Source organism: Salmo salar, chromosome ssa04 (assembly GCF_905237065.1).
Source record: "Salmo salar chromosome ssa04, Ssal_v3.1, whole genome shotgun sequence".
Taxonomy (NCBI): Eukaryota; Metazoa; Chordata; class Actinopteri; order Salmoniformes; family Salmonidae; genus Salmo; species Salmo salar.
The window spans coordinates 58,865,596-58,889,680 of NC_059445.1; the positions used below are offsets into that span (position 1 = coordinate 58,865,596).

Sequence of the window (24,085 nt, forward strand, 5' to 3'; positions counted from 1 at the left end):
TACAGTTGGAATGCAGGCCTGTATAATATGCGTCAGTTATCCTATTATCTAATCAGGAGTCATTATTCAATCATCCCATTATTTTGTTAGGAAGTACATTAGTTATTGGCTATTTTGTGCACAAAGAAACATACAGTATATTGGCGTTGTGTTTATGGTGATTGACAATCTTATATTTGTGGCTGGTGCTGCTGGTGGTAGTCAGGAGTTGTTGAACATGGAGTCACACCAACGCAGATCAGCTAATTGCACAGTATTTTGTAATCATGGGGCTTGCATTGTATCCTGTGGAACACGTGAATGATGAAGATAGGCTGCTGTGGTAACTTTAGTTTTTCTCTTTTCCGATAGTTTAGAGGCATTGTCGGCAGCTTCTCTAAAGCGGCACAGAGAGGGTTTATAAATCCCTCTCATCCATCGCTCTTTCAGATGGATAATTATGAAGTGAATCCTGTTTAACCTGTAAATGCTGAGTGCATTTTATCATTGACTTCAGCCATGAAGCAGAGGCAGACATAATGTAACCGTGTTTCAATTTTACCACAGAGGAAGCTGTGGCCTGGGCAGAAAGAGGAAGCTGACTCGCATGTTTGTTTTAATTCACTCTGCCGTTCAAAAAGAAAATGGTGGCAAATGTTTATAGGTCACTGGTTTTGAACACAAAGTAGACACAGAACGCAGACAGTTTTGCTGTGAGATCTCACTAACGATAATTGAAATGTCTTACAATATGTAGATGGTAGAAAAAAAGTGTTGCATATTTGAGTGTTTGTTCTGCAGCAGTTCTAAGAGATTGTGTTTTGTATGAAACTAATGCAGTCTAAATTAAAGTAACACAATTAAATATAAGTGGAAGCTCAAAGCCCAAACTTTAGGATGAGATGGCTGTTTTCAAGGCTGTCGTTACAGTATTTAGCCTACACCCAGTTTGGGGCATTGTTACATCACCAGGTTGACACTATTGACTCATTGCAAAATCTCACTGTGTCAAACTAGGGGCAAACAGTGGGATTGTGGCTCCTCTTCCTAGTTCTTACCTATTTTGTTCATAAGAGTAGAACAATTGTATGGATTTGAGCCCAATTTATGAAAATAGGCTACTTTCCTCCATTGGTCAGGGTCAAACAGTAGGTTGGGAGGTGGTGGTGAACAAAGAAAGAAAAAAAAATATTAAGGTTAAAGGAAATCAAATGATTTCCTCATTATTGTGATTTATCTCCATAAGGCAGGAGATTAGGTTGAGATGCATATCACTAGGCTGAGGCTCCTGGCCAAGGGCCTTTTGGGTTATGACTCCAGCTCCTATTGTGGCCTTCCATACATACAATAGACACATTGATTGTTCCCAAATCTTAAAAAATATATACTGTCACCCCGAGGCCATGAACAATTATTATTATTTTTAATTTTTTTGCTGTGCTTTCAAGCTACAGCAGCTAGATCTACGGGGCCAAGCTGGCTTCTAGGCCTACATCTCATCGCTGTCAGTTTTGCCGTGCTGTGCTGAATTGTGGGAATGGTGGTGGTAGAAAACATGCGGGTGAAGTAGTCTTGAGTCTGTAGTGGTGTATTGTTCACTTCCACTCTTGGTGCTCCACTGGAGTACAGTGGTACAGCACTTCAGCTGACGCTCAACTTTCTTCAATCAGGAAGTAAAAACAGCACTTCATGCAAGTTCTTCTATGGTGCATTTAGGATATTTCTGAATATTTGGTTTCGCTTAAATCCCTTTATCTACTTCCCCAGAGTCAGATGAACTCATGGATACCACTTTTATGTCTCTGCATCTAGTATGAAGTTGGAGGTTGTTTTTAGCTTGCTAGCAGTCACCATAGACTTCCAGTCATTGCACTAATGCTAATTAGCAATTGCGCTGACGCTAGTTAGCAACTTCCTTCAAACTGCACGCAGAGACGTAAAAATGGTATCCACAAGTTCATCTGACTCTGGGAAAGTAGATTCATTGCCAAAATCGCAAAGTATCCATTTTAATGTAGAGATTATCCACATGAAAAAATACTATGATATACTATGGTTAAATACTATAGTATTTACTGTAGTGTTTTTGCAGACTTTACTGTATAATTCACTGTTGTTTTTGCAAGCTAAAGTCTGCAAAAACACCACTGAATACTGTAGTATTTACTGTTGCTTTGCAGACATACAGTGCCCTCAGAAAGTATTCATACCCCTTGACTTATTCCACATTTTGTTGTTATAGCCTGAATTCAAGATGGATTAAATAAAAACATTTCTCACCCAAATATCCCATAATGACAAAGTGAAAACATGTTACCTATATACCAATAGGGGCCCTTCTATGCGAGGCATTGGAAAACCTCTGTGGTCTTTGTGGTTGAATCTTTGTTTGAAATTCACTGCTCGACTGAGGGACCTTACAGATAATTGTATATGTGGGGTACAGTTAAACACTATTATTTCACACGGAGTGAGTCCATGCAGCTTCTTATGTGACTTGTTAAGCACATTTCTACTCCTGAACGTATTTAGGCTTGCCATAACAAAGGGGTTGAATACTTATTGACTCAAGACATTTCAGCTTTTCATTTAGAATAAATTGGTTAAATTTTTTTTTTTAAATCCACTTTGACATTATGGGGTATAGTGTGAAGGCCAGAAACACAAAATCTCAATTTAATCCATTTAAAATTCAGGCTGTAACACAACAAAATGTGGAAAAAGTCAAGGGGTGTGAATACTTTCTGAAGGCACGATACATACAGTACAGCATAGTGTCAAGGCTTTGGGTAACTGGTGAAAATGAGTCAGGTGCAGGAGAGCTGAGATGCGTGGACAAGGTATTTAATACACGAAAACCACCAGTATAGAAACAATACAATGGTGCGTGAAATATACCGGTACCACGAACATTACACTGGTGCATAGTACAAAACCCGGCAACAAAATACCAGCCGTCAGACACAGCCATCAACATAGAACAAACACGCACAATGACATGTGGGAAACAGAGGGTTAAATAATGAACAGGCAATGGGGGGAATTGAAACCAGGTGTGAAAAACCCACAGACAAAACAAATGGAAAATGAAAAGTGGATCGACGATGGCTAGAAGCCCGGTGACGTCGACCACCAAGCACCGCCCGAACAAGGAGAGGGACCGACCTCAGCGGAGGTCATGACACATAGGGCATAATTACAGGCCTGAGTGGATGACATGTGGATTTCTCTCATTGTTCCCTGGTGTTTACCCTCACCAGATGCTGTCTGATACACAGCGACAGAGAGAGAGCCACCTCCCCCTGAGATTGTGCGGGATAAACACAGACAGGCGGCCGATTACCAACTCAAAGCTTTTCTTCTGCATGCAGTTTGCACAGAGTGTCGAGAAAGAGACCGAGAGAGGGGCTCAGGAAACCCTTAACTTCCATGTTTACCGGCGAGGCTTGACAGAGAAAAAGAGTCTGATGCCCTCAGGAGAAAACACATGCACACCTCCAGTTTATTTTGGTGTCCTTCCACTCTCCCAGGAAACTAACGCCACTTACCACCCAACGGGGCAGAGAGACACGAGAGACACTGACTGAAATGATGTTTCTCATTTCCGCTCCTCTTCCTCTCCCCTCCTCCTCCCAGGCTTCAGCCCTAATAAGGGACCCTCTGGTCTCCATGGGTGGCCTGGAGTAGCCACCAATCATCCGGCAGTCAATAAAGCTTTGTGCACTCTCTGTAACTGTTAATGAGCACTGGCTTCAGGTTTACCACACTGCCGCTCACACTCTCTGCCTCCCTCCTCTCTCCATACATTTTACTCTGTTATCAGAGAATTGCCCCTATTGATAGTCAGAGCAGCAAGCAGAGAGAGATGGAACAAGGCAGAGTGCAGTATCAGGCTATCAGCCCCAATGCAATATGTCGCAGAATCCAAATAGCTTACTGTTTTAATGGCTGTGATCTTGTGGGATGATTTTCACAATTGGAACATCACTACACGGTTTTTAAAAGCCCATCATTGATGTAAACATGAAGCCTGTGGAATCAAGTTTATAGTCGTTGAATTTATTAAATGACATCAAATGCAGTGATGAATTTATTGTCTGACTTCAATTCTCCTCTCTATCTTCTGACTCACATTTTGGTCGAGTCAGGTGGTCTTGTAACAGGGCCAAAAACCATCCATCCATTGAAAGCAACAATAGATGTGAGAAAGGCCAGGGCTCAGAGGGGGATCTGCATGATCTCTTCCAACTATCTTACTGTCAATAGAGCCTCTGTCAAGGACTGAAAGAAATTGCATTGTGGCTAATGCGATTATCTCTATGAAACAGCCATTAGGGGGTCAAATCTTGTTTTGTCCTCCTCACCGTTCCATTGCAGAACCCAATCAGAGACCACATACACTGACAGAGCACATAAGGCCCTATAGATACACAACAGATACACAGTAACCGACAGCTCATGAGCATGTATCAAAATGATTTAGTGGAAAGACATGGGTAGTTCTATTGTTGTAGTGACATTAAAGGGCAAATCTGTAATTTGATCGATGACAAATAAGACATTGTAGACCCAAATAAGAAAAGTGTGTTGCTAAATTTGTCTACAACATGATTTAAACCTTAGGGTGCATCACTGGACATCTCAACTGTATTATCTCATAACAGAATTAACTTCTAACAAAACTAAATGAATTAAGTTATAAATAAACTTAAATGAATTTCATTAAGGCACAGTAGAGCTTTTGTGTTTGAGTAGAGAGCATGTAAGGTAACTTACGGCACATATAGGCCTAACACTTACAAAACAATGTATGCTCCTGAAAAATACCAAAGGATGTTCTCCTTTTGCGTATTCAGAGAATGGAAAAGGAACATTCTCTGCCGTCGTCTTTATGAACAGCTAGCTATAGCGGTGTGCACGTGTGCTGGTATGTGTCTACAGCTGCTCTCTGGTTACCGAGACGACCTTGGAGTAGCTCTCAATGTATTTAGTCACGGTTGCTATCAATAACGGCCACCTGCACACGTCCTCCTGGATCCATCATACAGCCTCCTGGATATCCTTTGTGTCTACCTGAGCCACAGATGCAAATCGCCGTTTCCCTCTGGCAATTTGTTATTCACCAGACACACACACACACATAGACACACACAGACACACACACACACACACACACACACACACACACACACACACACACACACACACACACACACACACACACACACACACACACACACACACACACACACACACACACACACACACACACACACACACACACACACACACACACACACACACACACACACACATAGACACACACATATGGTAAAGAGGAAATGGGGCCTAATAACTTGGATACATGCATACATGTAGAATACCTCTATATATTACTGTTTACACGTGTGAGGAGATGATGGACCATTTCTGTTTAGTTTAAGTAGTTGAAGATGAGATTGTTCTGTGTGTGTTGGGTGTGTTTAGGCCTCATTCATTACCATTTCTCCACCTACAGTGGTTAGGCAGAGGTTTGTGGGAATAGTTTGATACCATAGTACTCATACATTTTCTAATATGCACTGTGTGTGTGTGTGTGTGTGTGTGTGTGTGTGTGTGTGTGTGTGTGTGTGTGTGTGTGTGTGTGTGTGTGTGTGTGTGTGTGTGTGTGTGTGTGTGTGTGTGTGTGTGTGTGTGTGTGTGTGTATACAATGTGTTTAAGTGCACAAATGAATTTGAGTAGGCGTGAGCACGTGTATTATGCACAGTATATATTTGTATACATCAGCCCGACTTCTAATGTGTGTTTTTGTGCTTGAGTGTTTTCATTCTACCCTGAGAGAGGCCCTCATTGACTCCCTCTCTGTCTTGTCTTGTGTTCTTCCACAGAGAAAGACTACATCAGCCTTTGTGAGCGGCAGCCAATCGGACGCACGCTCTTTCGGCAGTTCTGTGAAACCCGGGCTGAGCTGAGACGTTGTGTCAAATTTCTGGACGCTGTGGTAAGAAAGACAGACAAATGCTTGTTTGTTTTTCCTCGAGATGCACATCTTCAGAAGGACTTTGAATTAGCTTATCTAGATGTATCTCAAGTTCTCAAGTATTAGGGGAAAGTGTAGGAGGGAAGGATAGGAGGGGAGGGAAGGGTAGAAGGATAGGAGGGAAGGGAAGGGTAGGGTAGGAGGATAGTAGGGGAGGGAAGGGTAGAAGGATAGGAGGGGAGGGAAGGGAAGGGTAGGGTAGGGTAGTAGGATAGTAGGGGAGGGGAGGGAAGGGTCGGAGGGGAGGTTAGTAGCTAATGGAATACAGGAACTTGTGACTTCTGGGAGCAAAGTCATTATACCACCCTCCGCTGCCCCTCCCCCCTCCTCTTCTTTCTCAGTGAATGTGCCCCGCGCTACGCTCTTGTGGAAGAATGTTTAGGTCACATTTGTGGTGTTCTTCCCACCCAGTCCCGGGGGGGGGGGGGCAGTGTTGGAGGGTGAGGGGGAGCGGGGTAGCCTACCAGGGTGTTTGTTGTTCAGAGCCCCCTCCTAATGGCTCTATGATAAACCTGAACTTCCTATCTCCACCCTGGCTGACCCCCGTGGCATTCTTCTAATATACTGTTCTGGAGCACACATATACACACATACACCACACTCACTCCTGCATGCACGCAGTCACACACTCAGTCATGACCTATCCGCTTTACCTCCTTCCCTCTAACACATAACTGCCACACGTATATGTTGATCTGAGGAGTGTTGTTGTAGCTAGATCCTCTCTGGTTTATTAACAAATGCAAAAGCCTACAAGTAGAAAAAAGCTTAATAGGAGGATGCTACTAGCACAGCGACAATAGTCAATGGAAGTAGAATGATGAATAGATGGCTGACTGTGAAATAAGAGATAGCAGACAGTCTTCTCCGACTTCATAAGTAGTGAGCACGTCCTTTTACGGAACTGTCTCCTTCCTGCCTCTCACAGAGCCTGGGCTACATGAGAGAGAGCAAATGAGATTTGAACCGTCTGAACTGTCACTAACCATTATGGACAAGTTGTGCTGCGAGTCCAGCGGACACACTTTAGAGTGAGGCTCTTAGCGTACTGTAAATCATGCTGCTGGATGGAGGGTGGAGGATGGCATGACACAAGGGCCTGATGCTGTTGTACTTGGTGGGATTTAGGAATCAACAACCCAGAGAGAACTATGAATCAAAATGGTGGTTAGGAGTGGGACCCAGGTGAGTTACTCTGTAGAACTGTGCTGTAGTGTACTAGGGAGGTACTTACAGTAGGCTGGGTCGTGTTCAGTAGGCATGAAACGAAAACATTTTATGATGAAATAAACAATGGATTCAAAAAGTATTTTCCTATTTCATGCCGGTTTCTCCTATTTCATGCCTACTACAGTGATTTGGTAACGTGGTTCTAGTACTATTAGAGGTTGTACAGAAAGTACTGTGGTTGTAGGCTACTAGCTATAGTGGAAAAGGTAGAACTGACCTATTGGAGCAGATGTCACTGTACAGGTGTGTGCTTGTGCATCTGTTTGAATAATGTATGTTACTGTTTCTTCCCCCCACCAGGCAGAGTATGAGGTCAGTCCAGATGAGAAGAGGAGGGAGTGTGCTCAGGAGCTCCTAGACAAGTACTTCAGCCCAAAGGTACAGTAGAATAACCTATTCTCAGGCAATGAGTGATTTGATGTCAAATATTCAATAATGTTGATGTGTGGTTTCCCAGACCCAGACAACCTATTCCTGGACTAAAAACCACTTTCAATTGAGATACTCCATCGAGCATGCTTTTTAATCCAGGAGTGGGCTTAATCTGGGCCTATGATGTCATATATCCGTAATTCACGTTGTATTGTGTTCCATCGCCCTGTAGTCAGAGGATCACATTCCTGAGTTGGGGGAGGACATGGTGTGTCAGTTTACAGAGAGGCTGGAGCAGGAGCCCTGTAAAGAACTCTTCAATGAGTGCACCAGGTGAGTCTGTCTCTCAACACAGAAGAAACACAGTCACAGAGAATACACTAACATACAGTACTTACTCAGCATAAGGGATGTATTCAAGATCAGAAAAGGTAGATATTTGAAGATCATTTCACCATTATTCAACAAAGGAAGTCAGTTAAGAATAAAGGGTAATTTTCAGTGAGTTTTCCTATGAACTGTCTACTGCATTGTGCAACATCCTCTGAACAGTTGTCCACACTGGGCGTGTCAATAGCATGTTGAGGGTATGTGGCTTCTGATGAATATTGTTCTAATTAATCACCCTTAGCCACTTCAATCACCCGCCATTCCATTCAGCATTGTTTCTATTTTTGAACATTCTCACAACTGTTCCAACAACACTACGACCCTGAACATACCCTTTGTGTCATTGCTGCCTCTGGTTGTGGTTAATGAATGTTTAGATGTGAACTGATGTTTGGGGTATAGTAGTCAGAGAGATGGGCCCATGGCGTAGCAGCATGATATATGTGTAGGGCATGGGGGTCTTCTTGACCATGTGACCTGACCAGGAAGAACTCTGGGCCTTAAGGAGGGACCTAAGGCCCAGTTAGTGGGCTGTCTGTGTTCTGACTGCCTTCTGTCTCTCTGTCCTCTGTTTTAGACTGATCCATGACTACCTGAGTGTGGCTCCCTTCGCAGACTACATCGACAGCATGTACTATAACCGATTCCTGCAGTGGAAGTGGCTGGAGAGGTACAGACAGACAGACAGACAGACAGACAGACAGACAGACAGACAGACAGACAGACAGACAGACAGACAGACAGACAGACAGACAGACAGACAGACAGACAGACAGACAGACAGACAGACAGACAGACAGACAGACAGACAGACAGACAGACAGACAGACAGATTTATAAGCCTGATAAAACCCCTACACAGCGCGAGTGATTAAATGTTACTGTTACTTCACACCGCCTCCATATACAGTGCCTTCAGAAAGTAGTCAGAACCCTTGACTTTTTCCACATTTTGTTATGTTAGTCTTATTCTAAAATGTACTAAATTGTTTTTTTCCCTCATCAATCTACACACAATACCCCAAAATGACAAAACAAAAACAGGTTTGTAGAAAGTTTTTCTAATTTATAAAAAATTAAAAACAGAAATATCACATTTACATAAGTATTCAGACCCTTTACTCAGTACTTTGTTGAAGCACCTTTGGCAGTGATTATAGCATTGAGTCTTCTTGGGTATGACGCTACAAGCTTGGCACACCTGTATTTGGGGAGTTTCTCCCATTCTTCTCTGCAGATCCTCTCAAGCTATTTCAGGTTAGATGGGGAGCGTTTTTGCACAGCTATTTTCAGGTCTCTCCAGAAATGTTCAATCAGGTGCAAGTCCGAGCTCTGGCTGGGCCACTCAAGGACATTCAGTGACTTGTTCCGAAGCCACTCCTGTGTTGTCTTGGCTGTGTGCTTAGGGTCGTTGTCCTGTTGGAAGGTGAACCGTCGCCCCAGTCTGAGGTCCTGAGCACTCTGGAGCAGGTTTTCATCAAGGATCTCTCTGTACTTTGCTCCATTCATCTTTCCCTCGATCCTGACTAGTCTCCCAGTCCCTGCCACTGAAAAGCATTCCCACAGCATGATGACTTGGCTTGGCATTCAGATCAAAGAGTTCAGTCTTGGTTTCATCAGACCAGAGAATCTGTTTCTCATGGTCTGAGAGTCTTAGAGAACTCCAAGCGGGCTGTCATGTGCCTTTCTGAGGAGTGGCTTCCATCTGGCCACTCTACCATAAAGGCCTGATTGGTGGAGTGCTGCGGAGATGGTTATTATTCTGGAAGAATCTCCCATCTCCACAGAGGAACTCTATAGCTCTGTCAGAGTGACCATCGGGTTCTTGGTCACCTCCCTGACCAAGGCCCTTCTCTCCCGATTGCTCAGTTTGCCCATGCGGCCAGCTCTAGGAAGAGTCTTGGTGGTTCCAAACTTCTTCCATTTCAGAATGATTGAGGCCACTGTGTCTTGGGGACCTTCAATGCTGCAGAAATGTTTTGGTACCCTTCCTCAGATCTGTGCCTCGACAAATTCCTGTCTCGGAGCTCTACAGACAATTCCTTCGATCTCATGGCTTGGTTTTTGCTCTGGCATGCACTGTCAACTGTGGGACCTTATATAGACAGGTGTGTGCCTTTGCAAATCATGCCCAATCAATTGAATTTACCACAGGTGGACTCCAATCAAGTTGTAGAAATATCTCAAGGATGATCAATGGAAACAGGATGCACCTGAGCTCAATTTCGAGTCTCATAGCAAAGGGTCTGAATACTTATGTAAATAAGCTATTTCTGTTTTTGTTTTTTTATGCATTTGCAAACATTTCTAAAAACCTGTTTTCGCTTTGTCATTATGGGGTATTGTGTGTAGATTCCGCTCAATACGGAAGTGGTCAGATGATGCAGATTCTAAACTACAGAACTGTTTTGCTTGCACAGACTGGAACATGTTCCAGACGACTGTGACCAACTGGCAAGTGTCTTCACTGACATTTTCAACCTGTCCCTGACCGAGTCTGTAAAACCAGCATGTTTCAAGCTGACCACCATAGTCCCTGTGCCCAAGAACACCAAGGTAATCTGCCTAAATGACTCCTGACCTGTAGCACTCACATCTGTAGCCATGAAATGCTTTGAAAGGCTGGTCATGGCTCACATCAACACCATTATCCCTGTGCTGAAAACACAACAGTGGTAGGCCTGATCACGGCAACGATGAGACAGGCTATAGGGAGGAGGTCAGAGACTTGGCAGTGTGGTGCCAGGATAACAACCTCTCCCTCAATGTGATCAAGACGAAGGAGATGATTGTGGACTACAGGAAAAGGAGGGCCGAGCACGCCCCCATTCTCATCGACAGGGCTGTAGTGGAGCAGGTTGAGAGCTTCAAGTTCCTTGGTGTCCACGTCACCAATTAATTATTATGGTCCAAACACACCAAGACAGTTGTGAAGAGGGCACAACAATGCCTATTCGTCGAGAGCATCCTGACTGGTTGCATCACCGCCTGATATGGCAACTGCTCTGCCTCCGACCGCAAGGCACTACAGAGGGTAGTGTGTACGGCCCAGTACATCACTGGGGTCAAGCTTCCTGCCATCCAGGACCTCTATATCAGGTGGTGTCAGAGGAAGGCCCAACAAATTGCCAAAAACTCCAGCCACCCTAGTAATAGACTGTTCTCTCTGCTACCGCACGGCAAGCAGTACCGGAGCGCCAAGTTGAGGTCCAAAAGGCTTCTTAACAGCTTCTACCCCCAAGCCATAAGACTCCAGAACGGCTAATGAAATGGCTGCCCAGATTATTAGCATTATTGTTGCTCTTTAATTATTATTTTTATTAAAAAAATATTTACTTCTGTTTATTTTTGTAAATACTTTCTTAACACTTATTTTTCTTAAAACAGCATTGTTGGTTAAGGGCTTGTAAGTAAGCATTTCACTGTAAGGTTGTATTCGGGGTATGTGACAAATAACATTTTATTTGATTTGCTGAGAAAACAATATTTAATCAATTTTAGAATAAGGCTGTAACGTAACAAAATGTGGAAAAATCCAAGGGGTCTGAATACTTTCCGAAGGCACTGTACCCTCTACAACTTAGTGGGGCTGTGTCTTTGCTCACTCTGCTTAGTGTACAAAACATTAAGACATTTGTTGGGGCATGGACTCTGCAAGGTGTCAAAAGCGTTCCATAGGGATGCTGGCCCATGTTGACGCCAATGCTTACCAATAACCGGGAGGTTAGTATGTCTTGGGGCTATGATCTTTGATCATGATATCCGTAATCATGGTAGTGTCCACATTAATGTAGAAGTGTTGAGAAACATATTCTATTCTTATTTACAATAAAAGTGACTCTAAAATGACACTACGTTATTTACCATTCATTTCTATGGGGCACAAAATAATCAGAAACACAACCAAAACAAACTGCAAATGCATTCAGCAAGATTGTAGAGTCGCAACCTTTATGTAGTTATTGTGTGCTTGGAATATGGGAAGAAATACTAAACTTTTGACTACTTTATTTATAAGAATCTTTATGGGTGTCAATCATTTTTAACCCTACCTTTGAGAAAAAAAATTATTACTCATTAAACAATCTATTTTTCTGAGCAATTTGTATTATTATAAAATAACATAACTTCCCAATTGTTTTGAGCATACAATATAGCTCAGTATTTCAATTATTTATTTTATACAGTCATTATTGCGCATTCCAGTTTTGGTTTTGTTCATATCCATCCTCATGTTTGTCCTATATGGGTCATTTAAAGACCTTTATCCCAGCAGGCCTATCATGCATGGGATGCAAACGAGTCCTTTGGGGAACAGATTTATTTATGTAAATACATGAGTCCTGGTCTCTATATTTAATACATTAGCAAACAGAACATGTCTCCACTCTCCAGCCTAGCAGAGGCAAGGCTTATGCAATGGTCTTCCTATAAGAGTCATCGGTGTGACTAAAGAGATAAGTTTTACCTTACTCTTTCATCACGGTGTGTATCCCAAATGTCACCCTATTCCCTTTTTATAGTGCACAACTTTTGACCAGGGCCCGTAGGGCTCTAGTCAAACGAAGTGCACTATATAGGGAATAGTGTCCCATTTGGGACGCAACTTTGACTCACAGTAAATATGCCAACACTTTGTTAAAGGCCTTAAGAAAGTAGTCCTACCTGGTCTTTGGTGTTGGGCCGAACTCAAGTCGATTTACAAGATAAGAAAGAACGTATTAAACAAGAGGGTTTTATTCCCCCTATTGCTGTCCTTTGACAGAATAGTGTTTTTAAAGCAAACATTTTGTAAAAATGACTTACAAAGTCGTGTATGTTCAGATGCATTGCTGATGTACAGTCAATGTATGTCGATAAAGTTGAGCACATTTTCCCACAAGGGACAAAAACGTTGTTGTTTTGTATTGTGTTGACCATTTTTCTGTGTTCTCACAGGCAACCAGTCACTAAGAACACATTCCGACAGTACAGGGTATTAGGGAAGGGAGGCTTCGGTGAGGTAAGGTCTGTCTCTGTCTCTATGTCTCCTTAACTAAAGCTTCCTTTCATTTAGAATTATATTTTACAAGTGGATAATAAGAAATAAAGATAGTGGTCTCTTATAATCTTCATCATCAGACCCTCAAAGGGATGAATTTATAAATGATCAACTAGGACCAACAAAGATCTCAGTGTGGATGTGATTTGATGGGCCCATAACGTAATTATCAACTGTGTCTTTGTGTGTTTTTGGGATACAAGTACCATTAACTGGTGTCCTCTTGGGCTCTCCTCATGTGAATGGCCTGAGTCATGGTCATGCCTCCATTACAGTGTATTTACTGGGCGAGAGTAGACATTGTGGTGTTCAACTATGAAAAACCTACAATTTGCAGTTAACTTGCCTTCTCTATTTATCTTCTCCCTCTCTCTCTGTCTCTCTCTCTCTTTCATCCACTCTTCATGTCAGGTGTGTGCGTGCCAGGTGCGTGCCACAGGGAAGATGTACGCATGTAAGAAGTTGGAGAAGAAGAGGATCAAGAAGAGGAAAGGAGAGTCCATGGCCTTGAATGAGAAGCAGATTCTAGAGAAAGTCAACAGTAGGTTTGTAGTAAGTATATGAGCTACTCACTTACCTCCTACTATGTGTCACATTATGTATAATATATGTACAGTTGAAGTCGGAAGTTTACATACACTTAGGTTGCAGTCATTAAAACTTGTTTTTCAACCACTCCAAAAATTTATTGTTAACAAACTATAGTTTTGGCAAGTTGGTTAGGACATCTACTTTGTGCATGACACAAACAATTTTTTCCAACAATTGTTTACAGACATATTATTTCACTTATAATTCACTGTATCACAATTCCAGTGGGTCAGAAGTTTACTAAGTTGACTGTGCCTTTAAACAGCTTGGAAAATTCCAGAAAATGAAGTCATGGCTTTAGATGCTTCTGATAGGCTAATTGACATCATTTGAGTCAATTGGAGGTGTAGCTGTGGATGTATTTCCAGGCCTACCTTCAAACTCAGTGCCTCTTTGCTTGGCATCATAGGAAAATGAAAAGAAATCAGCCAAGACCTCAGAAAAAAAGTTGTAGACCTCCACAAGTCTGGTTCATCCTTGGGAGCAATTTCCAAACGCCTGAAGGTACCACGTTCATCTGTACAAACAATAGTACGCAAGTATAAACACCATGGGACCACGCAGCCGTCATACCGTTCAGGAAGGAGACGCGTTCTGTCTCATAGAGCTAAACGTACTTTGGTGCGAAAAGTGCAAATCGACATAACCTGAAAGACCGCTCAGCAAGGAAGAAGCCACTGCTCCAAAACCGCCATAAAAAAAGCCAGACTACAGTTTGCAACTCCACACGGAGACAAAGATCGTACTTTTTGGGGAAATGTCCTCTGGTCTGATGAAACAAAAATAGAACTGTTTGGCCATAATGACCATTGTTATGTTTGGAGGAAAAAGGGGGAGGCTTGCAAGAGGAACACCATCGAAGAACACCATCCCAACCATGAAGTACGGGGGTGGCAACATCATGTTGTGGGGGTGCTTTGCTGCAGGATGGACTGGTGCACTTCACAAAATAGATGGCATCATGAGGCAAGAAAATGATGTGGATATATTGAATCCACATCTCAAGACATCAGTCAGGAAGTTAAAGCTTGGTCGCAAATGGGTCTTCCAAATGGACAATGACCCCAAGCATACTTCCAAAGTTGTGGCAAAATGGCTTAAGGACAACAAAGTCAAGGTATTGGAGTGGCCATCACAAAGCCCTGACCTGAATCCTATAGAAAATTTGTGGGCAGAACTGAAAAAGTGTGTGCGAGCAAGGAGGCCTACAAACCTGATTCAGTTACACCAGCTCTGTCAGGAGGAATGTGCCAAAATTCACCCAACTTATTGTGGGAAGCTTATGGAAGGCTACCCAAAATGTTTGACTCAAGTTAAACAATTTAAAGGCAATGCTACCAAATACTAATTGAGTGTATGTAAACTTCTGACCCACTGGAAATGTGATGAAAGAAATAAAAGCTGAAATAAATCATTCTCTCTACTATTATTCTGACATTTCACATTCTTAACATAAAGTGGTGATCCTAACTGACCTCAGACAGGGAATATTTACTAGGATTAAATGTCAGGAATTGTGAAAAAATGTATTTAAATGTATTTGGCTAAGGTGTATGTAAACTTCTGACTTCAGCTGTATGTATACTGTACCAGTCAAAAGTTTGGACACACCTACTCAATCAAGGGTTTTTCTTTATTTTTACAATTTTCTACATTGTAGAATAATAGTGAAGACGTCAAAACTATGAAATAATGCATATGGATTCATGAAGTAACCAAAAAAGTGTTAAACAAATAAAAATATATTTGATATTTAAGATTCTTCAAAGTAGCAACCCTTGAATGAGTAGGTGTGTCCAAACTTTTGACTGGTACTGTATGTACAAAACATTAAGAACACCTTCCTAATATTGAGTTGCTACCATACCCTGTTCAAAGGCACTTCAAATATTTTGCCTTGCCCAGTCATCCTCTGGATGGCACACACACAATCAATGTCTCAATTGTCTCAAGGCTAAAAAATCTTTCTTTAACCTGTCTCTTCCCATCTACACTGATTGTAGTAGATTTAGCAAGTGACATCAATAAGGGATCATAGTTTTTCCCTGGATTCACCTGGTCAGTCTGTCTTGGAAAGAGCAGGTGTTCTTAATGTTTTGTATTGTAATGTATATATGAACTACATTCATATATGATGCACCACTTACTCATTTTTCCTTATATAGATGTCAAGTTGACTGAACTCAGTCAATTCAACTGTCGACCACAACTAAACTGTTGACCCAACTCAGCTTTTGACCGCAACATTAAAAATGTTGACCATTTGAGTCTAGATGGCTCTTCCAGACTACTGTCTAATAACTCAGATCAGATCAGAATAATAATAAGAAGAAGAATAACACTATTAATTCAAAGATAACATCAGTGTTTGATTCAGTTGGGTTTGTTTTCATTTCAAGTGACCCCACACATAATTTCGGCGTATTTTATTTGTCCAAATAAATGGTCCAATGTGCTAGCCAAAAGTGGCTAAATGTTAATTCTGTTTCCCACAAATGCTACTCTCCTTCTCCTACCTCATAGCTTTGTTAATTGTGTATATTAGAAGTACCGTAATTTCCGGACTATTAAGCGCACCTGAATATAAGCCGCACCCACTGAATTTAAAAAAAAATATTATTTTGAACATAAATAAGCCGCACATGTCTATAAGCCGCAGGTGCCTACCGGTACATTGAAACAAATTAACTTTACACAGGCTTTAACGAAACACGGCTTGTAACAAAAATAAATAGGCTTTAACGAAACACGGCTTGTAACAAAAATAAATAGGCTTTCACGAAACACGGCTTGTAACAAAAATAAATAGGCTTTAACGAAACACGGCTTGTAACAAAAATAAATAGGCTTTAACAAAACATGGCTTGTAACAAAAAATAAAAAAATTTGCAGTAAGCTGTAGTTGTCTTTTTGCACTGATTCAATTCCTTACGCTGCTGTTTCCAACGTCTTATCATCGACTCATTAAGACCAAGCTCCCGTGCAGCAGCTCTATTTCCTTTTCCAACAGCCAGATCAATCACCTTCAACTTGAAAGCTGCATCATATGCATTTCTCCGTGTCTTTGCCATGATGAGGGTGAAAAAATGACTACCGTAATCAGAATGATGGGAAGTTTGAGAGCGCTCGATTTAATCTAAACAGTAAACAAAAAAGTTGTTTGACCTTAACCCGTTCGGCAATTTCATTGGTCTAATGAAAGCTTCATGCCGCCAAAAAACTGAGCACGTCACAGAATGTGTTTTTTTTTTAGAAAACAAAATGTAAAGCGGGAAAAATCCATATATTAGCCGCGTCATTGTTTAAGCCGCGAGGTTCAAAGCCTGGGAAAAAAGTTGCGGCTTATAGTCCGGAATTTACAGTAGTAGAAATATGATTTTCAAACTGGTCTCTTAGCCAAGTGTCCTATTCATTAGGGCACACCATAGCAGAATGAGCAAAACGTTCTGCAACAAAATACAAAAAAAACACTTCTTATTGAACAAGTTCAGGTAATCCTTCCACATTTTAGTCAGTTTTGTTTTGTTTTCATCTGTTTGGTGCCTAATGAATACGACCATGTTGTCTGTGTGTCTTGAAGGTGAGTCTAGCGTACGCGTATGAGACAAAGGATGCTCTGTGTCTAGTGCTGACTCTGATGAACGGGGGAGACCTCAAGTTCCACATCTACCACATGGGAGAGGCCGGCTTTGAGGAGAAGAGGGCTGTGTTCTACTCTGCAGAGCTGGCCTGTGGCCTGGAGGACCTGCACAAAGAGAGGATCGTCTACAGGTGAGGCTACACACAGGCACACTCAAACACAGGAACAGACACGCACACGGAAATACACACACACACACACACACACACACACACACACACACACACACACACACACACACAAGGCTGTTCTGATAGAATGGTTCAGCGGGTACTCGACTTCCTGCATACAAGGCTACAGGAACTTTATGGAACATATTTAGTGTTTACACAACTATCAGCTTACAAGAGTGGATGGAGAGAGAGATAGATAGGAGGGAGTGAGAAATTGGGAGAACGATAGATGGCAAGACGTTGGGAGAGAGAAAGAGAGACAAAGGAAGACAAAGAGCTGAGAGCTTTCAAAGTTTTGTAAATCTGTCTGTCAGCTGCTCACAAGGCTGATGGAAGAGATAGAAGTTAGTTATTGGTTTTATAACTCCTGGTATTGCTGTCTTTTGTCCAGGGACCTGAAGCCTGAAAACATACTATTGGATGACCATGGTGAGTAAAGATATAGATGGAAATAATATGAATGCCCACTATACAAGTAAATAAATGTTTTATGGACCATCCCTGGTCCTGGAGACCACCCCTGGTCCTGGAGACCACCCCATGGTCCTGGAGACCATCCCTGGTCCTGGAGACCACCCCATGGTCCTGGAGACCACCCCATGGTCCTGGAGACCACCCCATGGTCCTGGAGACCATCCCTGGTCCTGGAGACCACCACATGGTCCTGGAGACCACCCCATGGTCCTGGAGACCACCACATGGTCCTGGAGACCATCCCTGGTCCTGGAGACCATCCCTGGTCCTGGAGACCACCCCATGGTCCTGGAGACCATCCCTGGTCCTGAAGACCACCCCTGGTCCTGGAGACCATCCCTGGTCCTGGAGACCACCCCATGGTCCTGGAGACCATCCCTGGTCCTGGAGACCACCCCTGGTCCTGGAGACCACCCCATGGACCTGGAGACCATCCCTGGTCCTGGAGACCACCCCATGGTCCTGGAGACCATCCCTGGTCCTGGAGACCACCCCTGGTCCTGGAGACCATCCCTGGTCCTGGAGACCACCCCATGGTCCTGGAGACCACCCCCTGGTCCTGGAGACCATCCCTGGTCCTGGAGACCACCACATGGTCCTGGAGACCATCCCTGGTCCTAGAGACCACCCCTGGTCCTGGAGACCACCCCATGGTCCTGGAACAATGCTATTGGTCCAGCCGAGCACTACTTTAAAACACTTGATTAAACTAATCAAGTTCTTGATGATTAATTTAATAATATATCAGGTGTGTTAGTGATGGGCTGGAACAAAAGCCTACACACACTATAGCTCTCTGCAACCAGAGTTGGTACAGTAACTACTGCCTTACTGCATGTGTGAACCGAGGCTGTCGTTCTGTAATTCACCAATAGAGGGAGTACATTGTCTATCAAAAGACCTCTCAAGACCGGAGGGCTCCTGCTTTCTTTCAAGGTTGTCAGTGAAACCTGCGGCCACTGAGTAGTGCTCTTTAGCAAACAACATAAGGTTTCCAAGGTACATGGCTTTCATAAGATCTGCTTTACTCAAGGATGCCCTGATATACATAGTCTGTGGTCCAGACTCCAGACTGGAGATGGCATGTTATATGACGTATGGTTGAATGTCACAGCGTTGAGGTGTGTTATATGTAATACTGTATGTCTTGTTTTGTTGCATCGTGATTGGCCATATCCATTGATATGCATAATCTGTGGGGATAGCATGTCATATGACATAAGGTTAAGTGTCACAGCGTTGAGGTGTGTTATATGTAATGTGTCTGTGATACTGTATGTATGTTGTTTCATGTCATATTCGGATATCTCGATTGAGATGCATCTTTTGTGGGGATAGCATGTGATATGACATGAGGTTAAGTGTTTCAGCATTAGGTGGTGGTGTACTGTAACATTAGGTGGTGGTGTACTGTAACAGTGTGTGTTGTGCCGTGTTCCTTTAGGTCATATCCGGATATCAGACCTGGGCTTGGCAGTCCACGTTCCCGAGGAAGAGACCATCAAGGGTCGGGTGGGCACTGTAGGGTACATGGGTAAGCACCATTCAACACCATTCAGCAAAAGATATTCAAAACTTTTTTTCAAATACTGTTACTGTACTACTGTATAATGAACAGTACAAATGTAAATGGTACTTTCATTATTTGTAATCATGTCTCTGTGTGTGTGTGTGTGTGTGTGTGTGTGTGTGTGTGTGTGTGTGTGTGTGTGTGTGTGTGTGTGTGTGTGTGTCAGCTCCAGAGGTGGTGAAGAATGAGCGCTACACATTCAGCCCAGACTGGTGGGCGCTGGGCTGTCTGCTGTATGAGATGATCGAGGGCCAGTCTCCCTTCCAGCAGCGCAAGAAGAAGATCAAACGTGAGGACGTAGAGAGGCTGGTCAGAGACGTGGAGGAGGAGTACTCAGACAAGTTCTCAGAGGACGCCAAGTCCCTCTGCAAAATGGTACCTGACTATAGTACCTCCTCATATTGTCAACAACATGGGATCATGCTTTGTTGTTGGTTGGCACAGGCATTTGCTTTGCATATCAAAATATATCTTTAGGGTAATAATTTATTTGTGAAGGCAGCATCATGTTTTCAAGAGATTTGCATTCATGACGTACATGCATGAAGGACGCTTTTATTCAGGTTTTCTATGGCTTGTAATATCATAAGCAAAAAGGTTGTCTGTCATGATTTTAAAACTAACTCCAAACACATACAGCAGATCAGTGCATAATTCAACAGTATAACAGCATAACATATTTACTTTGTTGCTTAGTAACACTGCTGTCACTCTCTCATGTCTCTGCCCAGCTGCTGGCCAAAGAGCCCAGTGAGAGGCTGGGCTGCCAGGGGGAGGGGGCTACGGAGGTGAAGGCCCACCCCATCTTCCGATCCATCAACTTCAAGAGGCTGAAAGCTGGCAGGCTGAAGGCCCCCTTCACCCCTGATGTAAGGAAACACACTGCGTGACCCAATCTGTTTACTGTACAGATGTCATCATCCCTAATGCATCATTTGGATAGATTCCAAGAGTGACACATCCAAGAATATCACTGTGTAGTGACACTGCCATGACATGAAACACCTAGCGTGTTGGTCTTTCTATGGTAGTCTTCTCGTATGGGTTGAATCAGCTGCCTCCACTTGTTAATGTTATAGTGTATGTGCACGGATGTGTTTATATGCCATATGTCCTTATTAATCCCCTCGAGAGTAGTTAAGAAGGCATTGTCAGAGCACAAGCACGTGATTACATAAATGTACAGTGCATGCAACACAGGATGTACAGCAGACATACATTGTTGTTTGCTTCCCCAGCCCCAGGCCATTTACTGTAAGGACGTGCTGGACATCGAGCAGTTCTCCACGGTCAAGGGGGTAGAGTTGGAGCCCAAAGATGACTCATTCTACTGTAAAGTGTCCACAGGCAGCGTGTCCATCCCCTGGCAAATGGAGGTCAGAGGTCACACAATAACACACACACCAAAAGGAAGCAACCTGTACTCAATCTTTTCATCTATGAACCTGTTTCACATCACGTAACGTTCTGGACCAGTAAATTAATTGTAACTTGTCTCATGCAATATGAAGACACTCAGTATGCAGACGCTAGACACTATCCCCCAGGTATACAAATGAGCAATATTTAGGAAAGGCCCAATATAGAAGCACTAGGTCAAGCCACACAGACCCATATTTACTAAGGAGGTCAGAAAATATGTTTTTGTAGGCTAATGGGGTCGTAGTCCAGAGAATACTGCAGGCTACTGTCTGTAGCAGTTCAGACAGACAGACGGACACCGGGCCAATTGAGATAGCAGTGGGTTATAAAAGCAACTTGTGATTTGTATCAAAACAGCTGCTTTGGCACCAAGAAGACACATGGCTATGGTTAAAAGTAGTGCACTGTATAGGGAATAGGCTGCCATTTGGGACACAACCTTAGAAAGTATCATATTAAGTCTTCTGAATCACTGATGTGGTTAGATTTAACATCAGCCCGTTTTAAAACACCACATTTACTATGAGTCATTTCAAAGACAAAGAGTGTCAGTCAGTTATTTTGCCATCAGCTATGGCCAACAGAGACACTGGCCAAATGACTCCTATTTTAGTGCTTTCTCTTCCCCTTCCTATCAAGATGGCCTTCACTTTCATCATACTGATGTTCTGATCAATATCCTGGCAAAAGACACTCAGGGTGCGTCCCAAAAAGCACCCTATTCCCTATGTAGTCCAGTACTTTTTACCAGGGCCCAAGTAGTGCACTATGTAGGTAATAGGGTGCCGTTTAGTACGCCGTCTCAAAGTCTTTTACCCTGACATGTCCCTTTATCAGTGAAGCTGTTATTTACCCTGACATGTCCCTTTATCAGTGAAGCTGTTATTTACCCTGACATGTCCCTTTATCAGTGAAGCTGTTATTTACCCTGACATGTCCCTTTATCAGTGAAGCTGTTATTTACCCTGACATGTCCCTTTATCAGTGAAGCTGTTATTTACACTGACATGTCCCTTTATCAGTGAAGCTGTTATTTACCCTGACATGTCCCTTTATCAGTGAAGCTGTTATTTACACTGACATGTCCCTTTATCAGTGAAGCTGTTATTTACCCTGACATGTCCCTTTATCAGTGAAGCTGTTATTTACACTGACATGTCCCTTTATCAGTGAAGCTGTTATTTACCCTGACATGTCCCTTTATCAGTGAAGCTGTTATTTACCCTGACATGTCCCTTTATCAGTGAAGCTGTTATTTACCCTGACATGTCCCTTTATCAGTGAAGCTGTTATTTACCCTGACATGTCCCTTTATCAGTGAAGCTGTTATTTACCCTGACATGTCCCTTTATCAGTGAAGCTGTTATTTACCCTGACATGTCCCTTTATCAGTGAAGCTGTTAAACTATGGATTTGGGGTTTGAGGTTGTGATCGGATTGTTTTTTCTGGTTCCAGATGATTGAGTCAGAGTGCTTTCAGGAGCTCAACGTGTTTCATACGGACGGGACAGTTCCCCCGGACCTGGACTGGAGAGGACTGCCCTCGCCTGCTCCTAAACAGGGGCTGCTACAGAGGCTTTTTGGGAGACAGGTTAGATCCTCAACCTTATTAAACCTAAAACCTCAGTGTTGTGTGTGTGTCATCGATTCTACATTATATGTTATACTTGATTTGTTAGGTCTCTGTATGTTTTGGGCTGTAGGTGTATGGATTCTTATTGACTATGGGGATTTTTTGATAAGCCAGAATGCACCTATTGTAGCATGATGTACTACATCACCCATAATGCTCTGTGTAAGATCTCACAACGAGCAGTATGGGTACTGTAGTACATCATGTCAAATATAGCCCTTTTTTACATCAGCAGATGTCACAAAGTGCTTATACAGAAACTCAACCTAAAACCCCAAACAGCAAGCAATGCAGATGTAGAAGCACGGTGGCTAGGAAAAACTCCCTAGAAAGGCAGGAACCTAGGAAGAAACCTAGAGGAACCAGGCTATGAGGGTTGGCCAGTCCTCTTCTGGCTGTGCCGGGTGGAGATTATAACAGAACACGGCCATTTAAGGCCAGATCATTCTTCAAGACGTTCAAACATTCATAGATGACCAGCAGGGTCAAATAATAATCACAGTGGTTGTAGAGGGTGCAACAGGTCAGCACCTCAGGAGTAAATGTCAGTTGGGGTGGGGGTTGGGGGTGGGGGGGGGAGCAGAAGAGAAGAGGGAGAGAGCGAGAGCGCGTACATACATTCACACAGGACACCAGATAAGACAGGAGAATTTCACCATATAAGACGTACTGACCCTAGCCCCCCGGCACATAGGCTATTGCAGCATAGATACTGGAGGCTGAGACAGGCGGGTTCTGGGGACACTGTGTCCCTGTCCGACGATACCTTCGGACAAGGCCAACCAGGCAGGATATAACTCCACCAACTTTGCCGAAGTACAGCCCCCACACCAATAAAGGGATATCAACAGATCACCAACTTATTACCCTGAGACAAGGCTGAGTGTAGCCCACGAAGATCTCCGCACGAGCCCGAGGGGGCGCAAAACCTGACGGGAAGATCACGTCAGTGACTCAACCACTCAAGTCGAGTATAGCGAAAAAAGCCTGGCACGACGTGATGCACCACTCCTAGGAACGGCATGGAAGAGCACTAGTAAGCCAGTGACTCAGCCCCCGTAATAGGTCAGAGGCAGAGAATCCCTGTGGAGAGAGGGGAGCCAGCAAGGCAGAGACAGCAGGGCGGTTCGTCACTCCAGAGCCTTGCCGTTCACCTTTGCACACCTGGGACAGATTACACTCAATCATAGGACCTACTGAAGAGATGAGTATTCAGTAAAGACTTAAAGGTCGAGAACGAGTCTGCGTTTCTCACATGGATAGGCAGATCATTCCATAACAACTGAGCTCTATAGGAGAAAACCCTGCCTTCAGCTGATTGCTTAGATATTCTAGGGACAATGAGGCCTGCGTCTTGTGACCGTAGCGTACGTGTAGGTATGTACGGCAGGACCAAATTGGAGAGATGGGTAGGAGCAAGTCCATGTAATGCTTTGTAGGTTAGCAGTAAAACCTTGAAATCAGCCCTAGCCTTAACAGGAAGCCAGTGTAGAGAGGCTAGCACTGGAGTATTATGAGCTAATGTTTGG

General features: G+C 43.2%; 1 protein-coding gene across 1 annotated transcript in view; it reads left to right on the top strand.

Moving 5' to 3' along the window:
* Positions 1–24,085, top strand: part of LOC106603485 (G protein-coupled receptor kinase 6-like) — a 43,090-nt gene that overhangs the window by 15,049 nt on the left and 3,956 nt on the right. Inside the window, exons 3-15 of the mRNA XM_014197245.2 lie at positions 5,869–5,981; positions 7,551–7,628; positions 7,855–7,955; positions 8,590–8,682; positions 12,951–13,014; positions 13,465–13,605; positions 17,225–17,415; positions 17,849–17,886; positions 19,376–19,465; positions 19,668–19,876; positions 20,233–20,370; positions 20,740–20,877; positions 22,380–22,514. Coding sequence (XP_014052720.1) covers positions 5,869–5,981; positions 7,551–7,628; positions 7,855–7,955; positions 8,590–8,682; positions 12,951–13,014; positions 13,465–13,605; positions 17,225–17,415; positions 17,849–17,886; positions 19,376–19,465; positions 19,668–19,876; positions 20,233–20,370; positions 20,740–20,877; positions 22,380–22,514 — 1,529 coding nt within the window. The remainder of the gene's footprint in view (positions 1–5,868; positions 5,982–7,550; positions 7,629–7,854; positions 7,956–8,589; positions 8,683–12,950; positions 13,015–13,464; positions 13,606–17,224; positions 17,416–17,848; positions 17,887–19,375; positions 19,466–19,667; positions 19,877–20,232; positions 20,371–20,739; positions 20,878–22,379; positions 22,515–24,085) is intronic.